The sequence below is a fragment of the Haplochromis burtoni genome, unplaced genomic scaffold, assembly GCF_018398535.1.
Source record: "Haplochromis burtoni strain Fernald_Lab_line unplaced genomic scaffold, NCSU_Asbu1 Contig_296, whole genome shotgun sequence".
In the NCBI taxonomy this organism is placed as follows: domain Eukaryota; kingdom Metazoa; phylum Chordata; class Actinopteri; order Cichliformes; family Cichlidae; genus Haplochromis; species Haplochromis burtoni.
The window spans coordinates 491,283-504,937 of record NW_024582657.1 but is presented as its reverse complement, the minus strand read 5'-3'; the positions used below and the strand labels follow the sequence as shown (position 1 = coordinate 504,937).

The 13,655-nt window shown below is 39.3% G+C and overlaps 1 protein-coding gene across 1 annotated transcript; it reads right to left on the bottom strand.

Annotated features, from left to right (window-relative positions):
• Positions 1-164: 164 nt before the first annotated feature.
• Positions 165-13,223, bottom strand: prom2 (prominin 2). Its single transcript, XM_014339541.2, has 25 exons — positions 13,205-13,223; positions 11,442-11,586; positions 10,286-10,597; positions 9,144-9,208; positions 8,571-8,776; positions 8,279-8,399; positions 7,786-7,849; positions 7,573-7,662; positions 5,651-5,847; positions 5,132-5,206; positions 4,543-4,606; positions 4,277-4,433; positions 4,038-4,190; positions 3,835-3,958; positions 3,662-3,750; positions 2,960-3,044; positions 2,678-2,821; positions 2,521-2,589; positions 2,343-2,435; positions 2,176-2,229; positions 1,965-2,045; positions 1,282-1,350; positions 1,078-1,167; positions 827-939; positions 165-721 (listed from the first exon to the last, which is right to left on the bottom strand). The coding sequence occupies exons 3-25, from the start codon at positions 10,518-10,520 to the stop codon at positions 673-675; spliced, it is 2,487 nt and encodes an 828-aa protein (XP_014195027.1). The 5' UTR covers positions 10,521-10,597; positions 11,442-11,586; positions 13,205-13,223; the 3' UTR covers positions 165-672.
• Between the last annotated feature and the right edge of the window lie 432 nt (positions 13,224-13,655).

Genomic DNA, 13,655 nt, shown 5'->3' with positions numbered 1-13,655 from the left:
ATTTGCAGTTTGTTCAGAGAGAGGAGAAATTGCTACTATGATGTGCACAAATGACTGAGTGTTGTGGAGGTTGTACATCTATCTATAAATCAGCATAAATTCAAAACATCTCTCAAAATCAGTTCACAGCAACATAATGTTAACAAAACAAAAAAATGTAGTGGTTCTGCGTAGTTGTTGTGGTTTTAATTTTCAGCATTAGTTCAGTTACAATTTATAACTGAGTTAGAAATGATTAGGCACACGTTAGAGTCACATTCATGGAGCTGCACACCAGCATTCATGCAAATGTATAAAGCAGCTCTGTTCACATATGAAATGCGTATGAAACCTGTATAAAAACTTGAAAAACCTATAAAAACTCTAATTGTAATACAGGACTTTAAATTTGCTATGATAAAACCAATCCCTGCAGTTTCCCTTATGCCCTGTGTACCCCTGAGTTATTTTAAAGATGCCGTGTGAAACATTATTGTATATGCAGTGTAGGACATTTCATAAGTTGCTTTTGAGTTTCCACCTTGTGGTGAAAACTGGATTTTTCAAACTTTTCATCAGAGTGACAATATGCCACATCTGTGCCTGAGTGCACCATATGTTTTTAGTTTGTAAGGCAAAGCAACATTTGCGCCTGCAGTCTTTTAAAGCAGCTCTGCGAGAATGCCATCTTTCTCATTGTTTCATCTGCGCCCGCGGGATCTGGTTCACGGTAATGTGGTTTCTGAAAAGAGACATGAAGAGTCAAAGTCAGACACATACAACCGCCGTTAAATTAATCTGTCACGTCATTTTGACCCGTGCATTTTCTTTGCTTTTTTTTTCTTACTCAAAGAAATCCGATTCCTTCATTCTCCTGTAGTACTTGGCCAGCTTGATAGAAAAGATGATGCCGGGGATGAAGAACATTATGCACCATCCCAAACTGAACCAGAAGGCATTCTGAAGAGAGAACAGGCAGCTTAAGACCATGCAGGCTTCATACAAATACAAACAAAAACAGCAAATGAAAGTTTAGTTATGTTAAATTTATATTCCTCTTCAGGGTGTATTTTGCTAGGTGGAAGATGTGATCCTCACCAGAGATTCCACCATGTATGCACAGACAATGACATCAACAGAGTCTAAAGCTCCTGCCACCGGCCCACAGCGGCCCACCTGCTGCGTGATCTGAGGGAAGATTGCATACAGATTACTAACACTAGAAAAGGTAAGCTCCGGCACCTGTACAAGCACAGGGCATTTATTTCAACAAGTACAGGCAAAGATTGGGTTAGACTTTACCATGAGTTTGGCCCAGTCAGTGTAAGCAATGAAGTAATGCAGCTGACAGTCCAGAAATGTTTTGCTTTCCTAGGTGGGCACAAAAAAATGGGGTCAGTTCCTTGTGTTTTCTCCCTTCTTTACACTGACAGGTCATGAGGGATCAGTGGGTCCATCATACTGTGATGGAAATTGCCCTGAACGGGTTTTTTTCTTCAGAATTTGTCCTCAGTGGAGAAGGGCAGAATTTAAACTGACTGCGACAGGTAGTTTAGGGAAGACAGCTGATATTTACAGATAATAGATGATAATTATAACAGTGTCAGCCTTATCTCTTAAACTGAAGGCTAGTGTCGCTTATTTACTCAGGTAGGAAGCAAATGTGGTTTCTGCAGGGCTAGTTTGGGCTATTTTTTTTTAACCTTCTTCTATGACACAGTGAAAGCAACCGTTTTTGTTTTTAAGGCTCCTAAGACAACTTTCACATGACAAAAGACGGCGCTTAGAAATAATCTTCAAGGCAACGAGTTGCTATGTCCACCCTGACCCATGTGGTTGTGGAACTAGTAAGAACATTGCTTCCACTACAAGCAGCACATCAATACTCACTGCACCTCCTCCCCCCCTGTTGCCAGTGGCTAAATAACTGACCGACCACATGGAGCACTTTTCTTCCAGCTCATGTGACTCGTGCCTCTACTCACATTCTTTACAATCCGAGTTGCATTTGTTTTGAGAAAGTCTTGTGCTGCTTGCACATTGCTCAGCACCTCCTCCACCGTTCCCTGAAAGAGCCAAAAAGGCAAGCATGAGAAAAAATAAATACATGAAAAATAAATTTAAAACAAATAAGAGGATGAGAATGAAAAAATAGAGAGAATGAGTTCTGCGTTTGACTTCTCAGGGCATACTCACATTGACTTTGTCTGTAGTGGTTTGAAGGCCCTTGAGGCTTGAATTCACATTTGTCTATGGGCAAAAGCAGTCGATTTCTCTTTTTAAATTCCGATAACCAACAAAAGAATAAAACAACTCCCAGAATAAGGAGATAAGGAGAGAAAGAAAGGAAGAACAGAACTTACCAGCTGTGGCTTGATATTTGTGTCTATGTCAGCCTGGATCATCCTGACAATATTAGCCTCATTTTTGAATTGTTGTTTAATATCAGGATCAGACTACAAACAGGCCAGAGGTTGGTTTGGTTAGGACATAAATCAAAGTCACATTAGTTTGTAATAAAGTGTAAAAGATTCCACTCACTTGAGCATCAGCTAAACTATTGAGGTTATTTGCTGTTGTATTCAGATTGATGCTGGAAATGGCGTTCATCTGAGGGAGATAAGTAATAAGATTACTTTAACATGTACACACACAATCATCTAATGACAGTTAATGATCCACACAAAAAAAGGCATACCTGCTGCATGATAGCAGTGAAATCAAATTTTTTAGCTTCAGTGGAGATATCTTGTAATTGGTTTTTAATGTCATCACTCAGAAAAGCGACCGAGGGCAGAGAGATATTTGTGTTCTCAAAGTCCTGTTGGACACTTCCTGTGTACTGCAGGTGACCAGGGAGAGAGAGAAAAAAATGTATTTCGTTTTCATTTTGATCCAGTCAGCATAAGAAAACAATCTGGTATGCTTAATTCACATAGGGTTGTCTTCATTTGTTTGAAAGGGTGGCAAGGAAGCTCACTTTTGACACGTTTAGCAGGTTGCCAAGGTCTATGATTTGGGACAAATTGAGTGCTGTCCACAGAGCCTGGTTTTCCTCACAGTTTCTGAAAAAAAAACAACAACAAATGCATCAAGTGTAACTTTTTCATACAGTTGCTAATCAGAATGAAAGTTTTAAAGAAGCACATTTGAATTCATTTTCCTAAACAGGAAAATGTTTGAGGGACCGGGCTAAATGTGTAGTACTGCCAACGACACATTATTTTGACTCTGTACACAACTACTGTGTTTAAATAAAACAGTCAATATGTGATTGAAGCGCCACAGGGTTTTAAAAATGATTTTCATGAATTACACCCATTTAAACACACAGTTTCCCATTTTGAGTCACGGTGCTATTACGACTGGTAATACCTCAGATTTTCTGGAGTAGGAGCGGAGTATTTTTAGAACAGCATCAATAGCATTAGTGTCACTAACTCATTGTTTTAAGTGCACAGACTCTACTGTAACTCTGATATTATGACATTAGAAGGAAATTTACTATATTTCAAAATTTTGCTTATTGTGCATTATTCATATATCTCAAAGTTTTTCTCAAGATCCACAGTTTGCAGTTTTTACTGACTCCAATCATTTCATAATGTTTTTTTTTTTTAGCTCTATTGCTTAAGCATTTTTTTAAAAACTACATGGAACATGTATATCTGGCATTACATACCTGTAGATATCAGAGATACTGATGTTCATTTTCATTCCTGAAGACAAAGTTATTTGCGGCAATGGAATCAAGCCAGAACTATCAACTAACTGTGAACAGAAGAGAAGAGCATACATATATATACATACACTGTACATGTATCTGCAGGTACATGTGTGAGTGTATATCGCTACCTTTAGCAGTTGTCCATTGTTCCAGGGTCGACAGACCAGTGTGTAAACATTTTCACCCACCAAGAAAAGTATTATCACTACAATCATGAACAGCCAGGAGAAGAGGAAGCTGAAACCTGCACTCCTGCAAATACATCCAGGTCAGAGGTCAGAGAAGAACCAGGCCCCTCGGCATGAAACCAACATTCAAAGCCAGTACTCACATCATGAGGAAGATGCCTCCACAGTTCGCTGTGCAGGAGCGCTTCATAGGGTCTTCTTTTGGTTTCAGACCCAGAGGGCCCAGGACCAAACCCAGGGCGTTGCACACCACAACCAGGAGGACCACACAGCATAGGGTCACACACACGCTCCATCTGAAGAAGTATGCACACATGATGACTGAGTCGTGGGTATTTCTGCCACTGATTACACAGCAAGTTTGCACTTCAGGGGTTGTTACCTGATAAACTCGGCGTCGTTGATTTGTGGCAAGATATTCTTGATTTCAGTTTGTGTCGTGTTCAGTGTCCTAGACACATCCGTCAGCGCAGATACGGGGAAGTAATTTTTAAACTGACTGATTTGTGCTTGTATGCTGTCCAGCTGTTTGGTGCTGCCTAATAAAACACACAAGCTCAGTAATGCACACAAACACATGCAGTACACATATTTAGAAAATGAAGTTAGTTCAGAAAGTTTGTTACAACAGCCGCAGCATTTACTCACTTTGAACTATATTGTTGGTTTCATTGTTCACCATCTGGGGGATGTTTTGGAAATACTCCTCCACCTGAGTTATCATGTAAATAGTTTAAATATATTGTTAACATGCCTCCATTAAAAATGATGTGAATATTGAATTTGCCTTTCTTTCAGTGAAAAAGTCAATCTTCAAAATCCTCAAAACTACAGCCTTTGCATGTGCTTGCATGTGAAGATCTAGTGTCTGTATAGTGTCTGTAAGGCACCCTCTGGCTTCTTTTCCTTTTGTGCGCAATATATGAAACACTCAGCTGAGCAAATGCCCCAAATTCTTGTTTCTATTGGTCACGCAAATGTACATCACAGCACCCCAGCACTGCCCTTTGCTCAATGCAACAGCAAGTCTTTCATCGCATGGCGCAAACCATAGGAAATAATAGGCATAACAATGTATCTGAAGGCCCCTTTATCCTATTTCACTGTTTCAAGACTCCCTTGTGAGCCTTCAAAGACCAGACAATACCAGTGTGCCTGTGTGCTGGGAACACTGACATTTCTCATGAGAAAAACAGATGTGTTCTCTGAGGCTGTTCTGTCTGCAGATGTCACTCACCTTGTTGATTTGGGATGTGAGATCAGCTTGGTTGGCTTTATCCACTGCGGACTGAAACTTGCTCAAGCCGCGAGTCTAGAGAGAACAATGACAGACACAAACAACAAACCTTTTTTTTTTTATCAGCAACAACATGTCAGACCTCAAACTAACACAAGGTGGCAGCAAACTGCAGCAAAACCAACATTTGTGTCATGGAGCAGATGGACAGACGACAGATCAGCTGTTCAGACAAAGTCATAAATGATCATGTGCCACATTGTCTCAAGCCGACATCAGACAGTGTTTGATTGCATAAAATGATTCTTCCTGGTTCTTCATTATAATATATTATAAAACCCACTAACAGGGCTGATTCTTTGTCTGTAGATAAGTCGAACCTGACTCATGTTTTCCTTGAATGACATTCAGAAGCTGTTTCTTTTTTTTTGCCTTTGTCAATCAGAACCAATTCATCCATTCAGAAAGAAACAACAAAGCAGGAATGAGTCATCTTGTTAACACAAACTCTGTACTTACATCAATGGTGGTATCCACTGTTAGTGACTGTAGTACTTGGCTTAGTGTGGTACAGTTCTGGCATCTTGAATCGGATAAAGTCTGATTGATGCTGCTTTTCACAGCAGTGATATTGGCCTGGACGCGGTCTGCGCTGGACTGCAGCTGGACCAAAGACGAGTTCAATGTCTTCAGTTGACGGCTGGTGTTTTGAATCTCTGCTCGTATGAATCAAATACACAAATATTAGTCTCTATGTGTGTGTTTATACATTACATAAATATTCATATAAGGCTGTTTATATAGGGGGGGGGTGTCCCTGCTACCTTCCTTTGAATGTAAAAGCTATATAAGAAGCTAAAATTCATGGGAAATTCTCACATAAGCCAAGTCAATGAACAACAGGAACATTTGTTTATCCACCCTCTTTTTACAATCCTGCACTAAGCCTGCTCTCTGTTACTTTAAGAGTGGATGTGCTCTGTAAAGAAGTGTGTCAACAAATGATTCAGCTGCTTTTGCTAATAAGAAATGCTGAAATTCCCATAGTGAAAAGGTGGATCCTTAAAAGAGAATATTCCGGTGTCTAGACTAATATACTAAAATTAAACTATTATAAATTAATAAACAAACATATCTAGGTTCCTTATACTATTCAGAGCCTCCGTGTCTCTGAGCTGACATCCTGGAAATGTTTTTAATACAAAGAGTCTGATCAAATGAGCTGCTGAGAACCGGAATGTCCACAGCTTAGGTTTCAGCTTTATAGGATAACCCTTCACCACTGCTGCTTGTTGAAAGCCACAGGAGATTTTGATGTAGATGCTTTAGATAAACTATAAAGGTTTCTAACAAAGAATGAGCTGACTGAGGAACACTCCAGACACTATTATATACTGTATACTGTGTCCCAAATATGATTATTTACTAGTTTTGAAGCTTTTTTAACCCAAACTGTCAGCAGACGCACATCATTAGAGTTCATATGAGGGTTAGAAAGCAGTATGATTGGGAAATTCACAGCTTTTAACCTATAATCTCTGAGTCTAAAAAGTGAAGTTAGTAAGTGCCTTGAGCCAGAATTCTAATGACCAGCAGGGGGCGATGTTTCTCGTTTCAAAAAGAAGTGAGATTGTGTGAAATCCTATGAGAAAACTTTCCAGATTCCTAATTCCTTGCAAAAATGTGAGAAGTCTTACATAATATTTGATATTTTTTTGTTCAACCAATTTAGAGTTAATAGGACAGATTTTTTTTTTTAAATTGTATGCAGGGTACGCTTTTGGGTGTGGCTCCCTCGCGACTGTCCAAGTTTCAAAATGTCAGCCTGTAAATCAGTATGTAACCAGAATTATTATATTTTTGTGTTATCTAATTAGTTTTGATTTTGATTTCCTTTTGAATTTTTGTTTTTCACTTTCTTTGGTGTCAGTTAGTTTCCAGGGCATCTTTCTCCTTTTTTATTAGTTTCGGTGTTAGCTTTAATCTTTTTGAATTATTTCTCTATGAGGGGCATGTGTCAGGGTTAAGCTTTAGGAAAATCAGTACAAGTATTACAATAAAAACCTTTTAAAAGCTAGTTTCACAGCTAGTTTTTGTTTTTAGTTTAGTTTTGTTTCACTATAACAACCTTATATGTAACATAATTCTTTTAGCTAGTCAAAGCATTGCACTTGCACTGTTATTTCTGTACTTCTGTGTCTGTTTTTTTCTTAGCTAAAATAAAGAAACTAAAAAAGCTAACTAAGTAAATAAAGCAAATGCAAAGGTTTAAGGGAAAACTAGATAAAAGGGATGCCAAGGTGAAAAGCATTTACAGTAAACTGTACACTGGGTTTTTTGGTGGGTGTGGCTTTGTTATTGCCAATCTCATGACAGGTATCTACATTTGAACTTTCATTAACACGCTGATGCAGGACTCAGCATGCAGATATGGCTCATACCTTGATCCAGAAGTTTAACGGAGCGCAATGCTCTGTGCAGGGTACCGTTGAATTTACTCTGGATCGCTGATCCCAACTGGATTCCGATGTCTAAGACAGAAAAACATGTTTTGAAATGGTTAAACATGTGACAAGGGTGGGAAATGTATTGCAGCAGTTTGGTTGTACAATAGTTGTTCCTCTGCTCCTTCATTGTTAGTTCCTTTTTCTTACCTTTCAGGTTTTTTTTAACCTCATCCACAGTTTTGTTGCTCTCGTCCACAACAAGGTTAATTTGCTGGAAATGGAGTAAAAAACGAACTATTTCAGACTGTGTACTTAAGATATGGTTCACAACACAACAAACAGAGATGACTGATTACATTGGCTGATCATACATAGCAGCTTTTGCAAGTGACGAACAACAAACAGCCCCATTTTCCATCCAACCTTTTCCCAGTCTCTTGTAACTTCAGATAAGTATATTGACAATGTGGAAAACGGAGCCGGTATTTAATCAGTGGTCTGACTTCAAAACTGAGGTCTGTTTGCATCTCACACAAAAGCTGCAGACGGATTGCAGGAGAGCAGCACTTACTGTGAATAATCCGTAACAGGAACTAACAAAACAGTTTACGGTTAAGAATAAAGTTCAAGAGCAGTTAGTCAGCCGGTACCAATAAATGCTGTCACAATGCATTTCCACATTTCAGAAATGTTCTCTTGCCTCAGGCACATTGGTGAAGAAGGTGTTAATATTTTCAATAGTGTTTATCAGCTCCCCTGGACCCTTGTCCACGCTCACTTTGAAGGCTTCGTTACTTCTGAACATGCAGACATTCCCAGCTCTGCAAAACACATACAGACACAAACACAATTAAATTTATGTCACCAACGTATTGTTGATCTGAGCGATGCAGTGAGCCGTGTGCATTCAAGCTGTCTTCACTGCTAATTTCAGATAACACATCATCATTACGCTGGTCAAAACCTCCCAAGAGAAGCCTACACACACTCACAAGATAATGATGGTGGTGGCGAATGCACACCAGTAGAGTGTTTTCCTGCAGCGGTGAATGGAGGATGACTGCTCCTGGTACATCTTCCCACCGCAGTTGCCACAGCAGCGGCAGCAGGCCAGGAAGAATCCAACTATGGGCATGAGGACGATGTACAGGATCCCGATGGCAATACACACCAAGAAACCCACTTTGTGCACCAGGATCTGAACACGTAACATGCCCACACACATACAAACGATATGTATTAGTGTTAAGGTGTCACAAATATCAGTTTCAAAGCCAAGACGGCAGAACTGCAGCAGTTCTTTGTGGCCAGCTGTGACGTCAAATACCTGTGAGACATCAGTACACTGTGGATTTACTTTACTGTGGTGACAGTCCACAATCAAGTGGATCAAAGAGCTTTAGTACATTTAATGGACTGGAACAAAACACAAAGGGATTTTTTTTTTGAGACAGTCTCATATAACAGCCGTCAGAGCTCTAATGACGGAGTGGCCTTTTCTATTATTATTAGCACAAAGTTCCTGTTTACAGTAAAATATGTGGAAATCATGTACACTGCCTTACTTCTTTGATGGTTGCTTGATCTGGCAGCCCACGTTGGAACTCTTTGACTACCGTGACCACCAAATCTGGAAAGAAATTAAAGAGAAACAATTTTTTTTTTTAGTACATGAGTGGCCGATACAAATCTATGCTGCTGGTTTCTGTCCTAGTCATCCACACAATTTGTACAAAGGCTAGAAGGACAATATGTCTTTCGCTCTGCACACGCATTTATTCTTTCTCATTGTAAAAGTGGAAACCTGACACCTTGCATCTTGCCGTGACCAGGAAACCAGTCTAGCTTTCAGAAAACATTAGATACCAACAACAACAATACAAAACCTATCATTTAATGTCTGACAGGGACAACAGCAGGCACAGGTGTCTGAGAAGACATGTCGATCAGGAGACCAGATAAATGTTAAATGTCCTTTAGTATGTTGAAATGAATTTGCATTTTATAAAACATTTGCCAATTGATAACCACTGGCTTAATCGCTTTTTCCTAAGTAAGAACCCTGTTCAGCATTTTATCCTTATCGTAACATTAAGTTATTATTTTTTTTATGAAACGCTGTTTGTTTAAGCCCTGGTGACCTCATGAGGATGGAAAAATCAGCGGACTCTTTATAAATGATTAAAGTGGTCATTGTGCGAAATCTACTCAATAAACATATCTAATACTAATACTGATAATCGTCGCTTTTAAATTCAGTCTGAACTGGTGAAAGGCAGGCTTTCATGTAAACGTGCCTTCTTTTCATAAATCAATACTACATAGAAACTATTACACAGGTTTATGGAGCAATTGGACAGACAATAGATGTGACACACACACGTCTGAGCCAGGATACGGGACCTTACAAACAACAGAGCACCTAAAGGTTAAATATTCACTCTGCAAAATGCAAGAATGCCCATTAACTTCTTACTGATTAACCAATTCCATCATGTTTTTGTCTAGTTTCTTTGTAGCACGGAGCAGGAGTGCAGGGTAATAGCGTGTCGCCTTTAACCAAACAGGGAAATTTTGCGACATGCAGAACATGAAAGCCAAAGGATTTTATTGTGATTTGAATATTTCCTGTCTGCTCTGTGCGTGTGTAGCTCGACATGTTGCTACATGAAGAAGTAAGGCAGTAAAGGTCGGTGGTGATACTGACCTGAAGAAAAGGTGTTTGGCTCAACTGTGTGGAGAAAGGATTGGACTATTGCTGACATAAAGCCTGTTTTTGAATTATATTTGGCTGTATTGTGGTAGTGAGGCTGGGTAAAATTCTGTGGGGCCACATCTGCTTTACAGCTAGTTTGAGAAAGGACAGGCTGGGTCAGGCTGAGCCCGAGCAGCACCACTCCTACTACTCCGCACAAGTTCCTCATGTTCCCGTATAGCCCCATGTTTGCAGGTGAAAGTAGTCAGAGAAGGCAGGTCCACAGAGAGCTCAACTCATGGCGCAAGCTCTTCCTTGAAGCATCTGAAAACAACACAATGAAACTGATAAAACCATGGTGCATCCGCACAAGGCAGAAAAATTAGAGACTGAAGAAGAGACGCATAAAGCCACAGACTGAGTCACACAGACAAAGAGACAACAGAACAGTTTGTTACAGCCAGGAAATGGGAAAGCAAAAAAACACTGCTGGCATTTTGTAAAATGGGAAATCTGAATACAGCGCATGTAGGTCTCTGATAAGAACAGTGCCCTTTAGGATTCTGTGTTATTCTATACTTATCGAGAGACCCTCAATTGTGACCCAAAGGAGTGACCTTCATAATCACAGGAAAAGTTGGTAAAAATTAGATGAAGCCTGAATACTTTCATGGAATCGGTCCCTGCTATGTTTATAGTGTAAACACACAAATAGGTATGTGACTCATGTACCTGTATCCTTGCTGTTTAACCCTAAACCATGTTTGTCATTCATAGCAGGAGACAGTAAAAAGGAATAAGCGGAATAAAAACAATTTTCAATGCATGAAACTCACATGCAACACTTGAATATGACTGTAATGTTTGTGAAGGTGGAGCTCTTTTAAGCAAATTATATTATCGTGATAATACAAAGTTCTCTTTTCCCGTTCTAAAATGCGTCACTTTTATCAGTCTGCTGATATTTGCCTTACATACTGACACTCAGCTGGGAAGAGTTTGAGCATGTCCTCCACGTCTAAACAGCAGCTGAGGTAAGAATGTGAACAAAGTGCGGTCAAAGTGAAGAGAGTAAAAATCATGAAGTAACAGAAGCGTAAAGTGAAGCCGAGTGTGAAAGCAGAAGACAAAGAGAGATCATTTGGATCTTGTCATTTGGAAAACATACCTTTCTTGGCTTGAGCGTTGAAGGACCGAGGAGCTGCTCTAGTCTCTGGTGAATTAGTAGGAGACTCTCCAATCCCACAAAAGAAATGTAATATGCTCAGTCTTGTTATCAAGTGGACTGTGTGCCGACTTGCAGAGAACTGCCACTGAGAAGAGAGGGAGGTAAAATTATAGACTGAAGTAGGGATAAAGGGAGGGTCGACGCGTGGTGTGTCAGGGGGAAGGAGGAGTCATAATAGGGGTAAACAAAATAGATTTTACTAATTTTGTTTCCTGTATTCTCAAATGCATGTAAGGGATGTCAGACTTGTTTGTTTTGGAAATGTTTTCTTAACATGTATAGTTGTAGTTAAATTTGTGGAGCCTAGACAGGCGAAAAACTAAAGAAACCAACAAAACAAAATTGTTTTCAAGAAAATGTGTTAAAATTAGGAAAGTATTTATCACAGAAAGTCATCGTCGACCCAAGTTCACTCCCAAGTGAATCAGTTCACATCTGCAATATGAAACGCAAGGTGTGGCTTTAATGGAAGCAAGGGCAAAGCCCAAACATGTAGGGGAAGATGGAAAGGACACGCTTGGGATAAGAAAGAAAAATGACTAAAGCCTGCCAAAAAATTCTCCAAAATATTTCAACATCGAGCAAATTACTGACAGCAGCTGACAAATTACTTTCACTTTGGTCAAAAGATACTGTGCCTGGAGTTGGCAACAAGTCAAGACAGGACAATTTTTACACAGACTGAGCAACACTTGACAGCAAACTATTTACAGTTGCACAAGAAGGAAGTCCCACTACACACCTGCATGGGTAGAATTCCCCACTGTGATCATACTGTTAACATTTTTGCATGGAAAGAATCAATAGCGTTTTCTAAAACATTTTGCAGGAAAAACATTTCCCTCTCTGTGTAACAAAGCGTAACCTTTCTGAGGTGGGTATTTCTTGTTTAGAAGGTGCATTCATGGAACGAAGAAAGGATTGTAAAATAGGAATGCATTTAATTTCCATAATGCAAACAGAATTCAAAGAGTTTCTGTCCAACGTCAACAATCATTTGCTGATTGCTTATAGGTGTTTTACTATAACCTAAAATTTTAGGTTTTCCGGTTTATAACCCTGTCAGGTAGCTTTAATACAAGGACGACATCAACACCTTGCAGTGCTTTGACTTGCTGATTGTCCTTAATAATTGTGTGCTCTTGAAATAACATCACAGGTCATGTAATTCTCGGTTAAACAAGAACTAAGAGGGCAGATTAACAACATAACAGTACTTTTCATCAATAAGGGCAGCATGTTCCATTTACCAGCAAGAATTCAGTGAATGATAAGGCAACACCAGTGACTCATCCTGTTTATTATGTCAGCGCTCATGATCCTTCTTCTCCTTTCAGCTTATGAACATAGGGGTGATTTGGTGACTAAAGAAGTTTTTGTTAGTTCAGGATAAATTGCAACAAAACTGAATGTACTTTAAAAAATTAAATATGTAATCAACACTCTCCGTTTAACCTGTTTTACAGTATCTTAAGTTTATTTTCTGCCAGTTATCAATAACAAAGACATGCGCCGATCTTTACTTAATTGGTAACCTATGGGTAACTATGGCTACATATACATAAAAGCCACACAGACTTTGATAATTTCTGCCATCAGACAGCATTCATCGTTTTTATCCCCCCCCCCTTTTTTTTTTTTGCCAAGAAATAATGAAGAAGTTCTTTTAAAATGGGGGGGAAAAAAGAAAAGAGATGACTCACCTCAGGAAATGCAGCTTGGATAATCTGGCATTTATAAACTCAAAACAAGTGCTGCTGTGTCTTGTTCATATTAGTCTTCACACTGTCTCAGCAAGAAAACTCTTGTGCACCCATTCTGCTCGTCTGTACGTTAATTTTCTTTCCAGAGGCTAGTGATTTTAAAGAGTATGTATTACCACAGAGATTTTACATATTCATAACCTGTGAATAGACAATAGTGGACCGCACCCACCTGCTGTTCAAATCTCATGTTTACCAAGGGCAGACAGTCAGGAGAAAGTAGGCAAGATGGTAGGTTTGAAGGAAACGATTTTGATTCTGTTTTTTCTTTTTTTTTATTTCAGACAGTGGATTAACTAAAGGGCAGCTATGTAAGATGAATAAGGATTATATTGAACTGTACATCATGCAAAGGAACTCTTCCAAAGCTCAACAACAAAAACTGTAAATG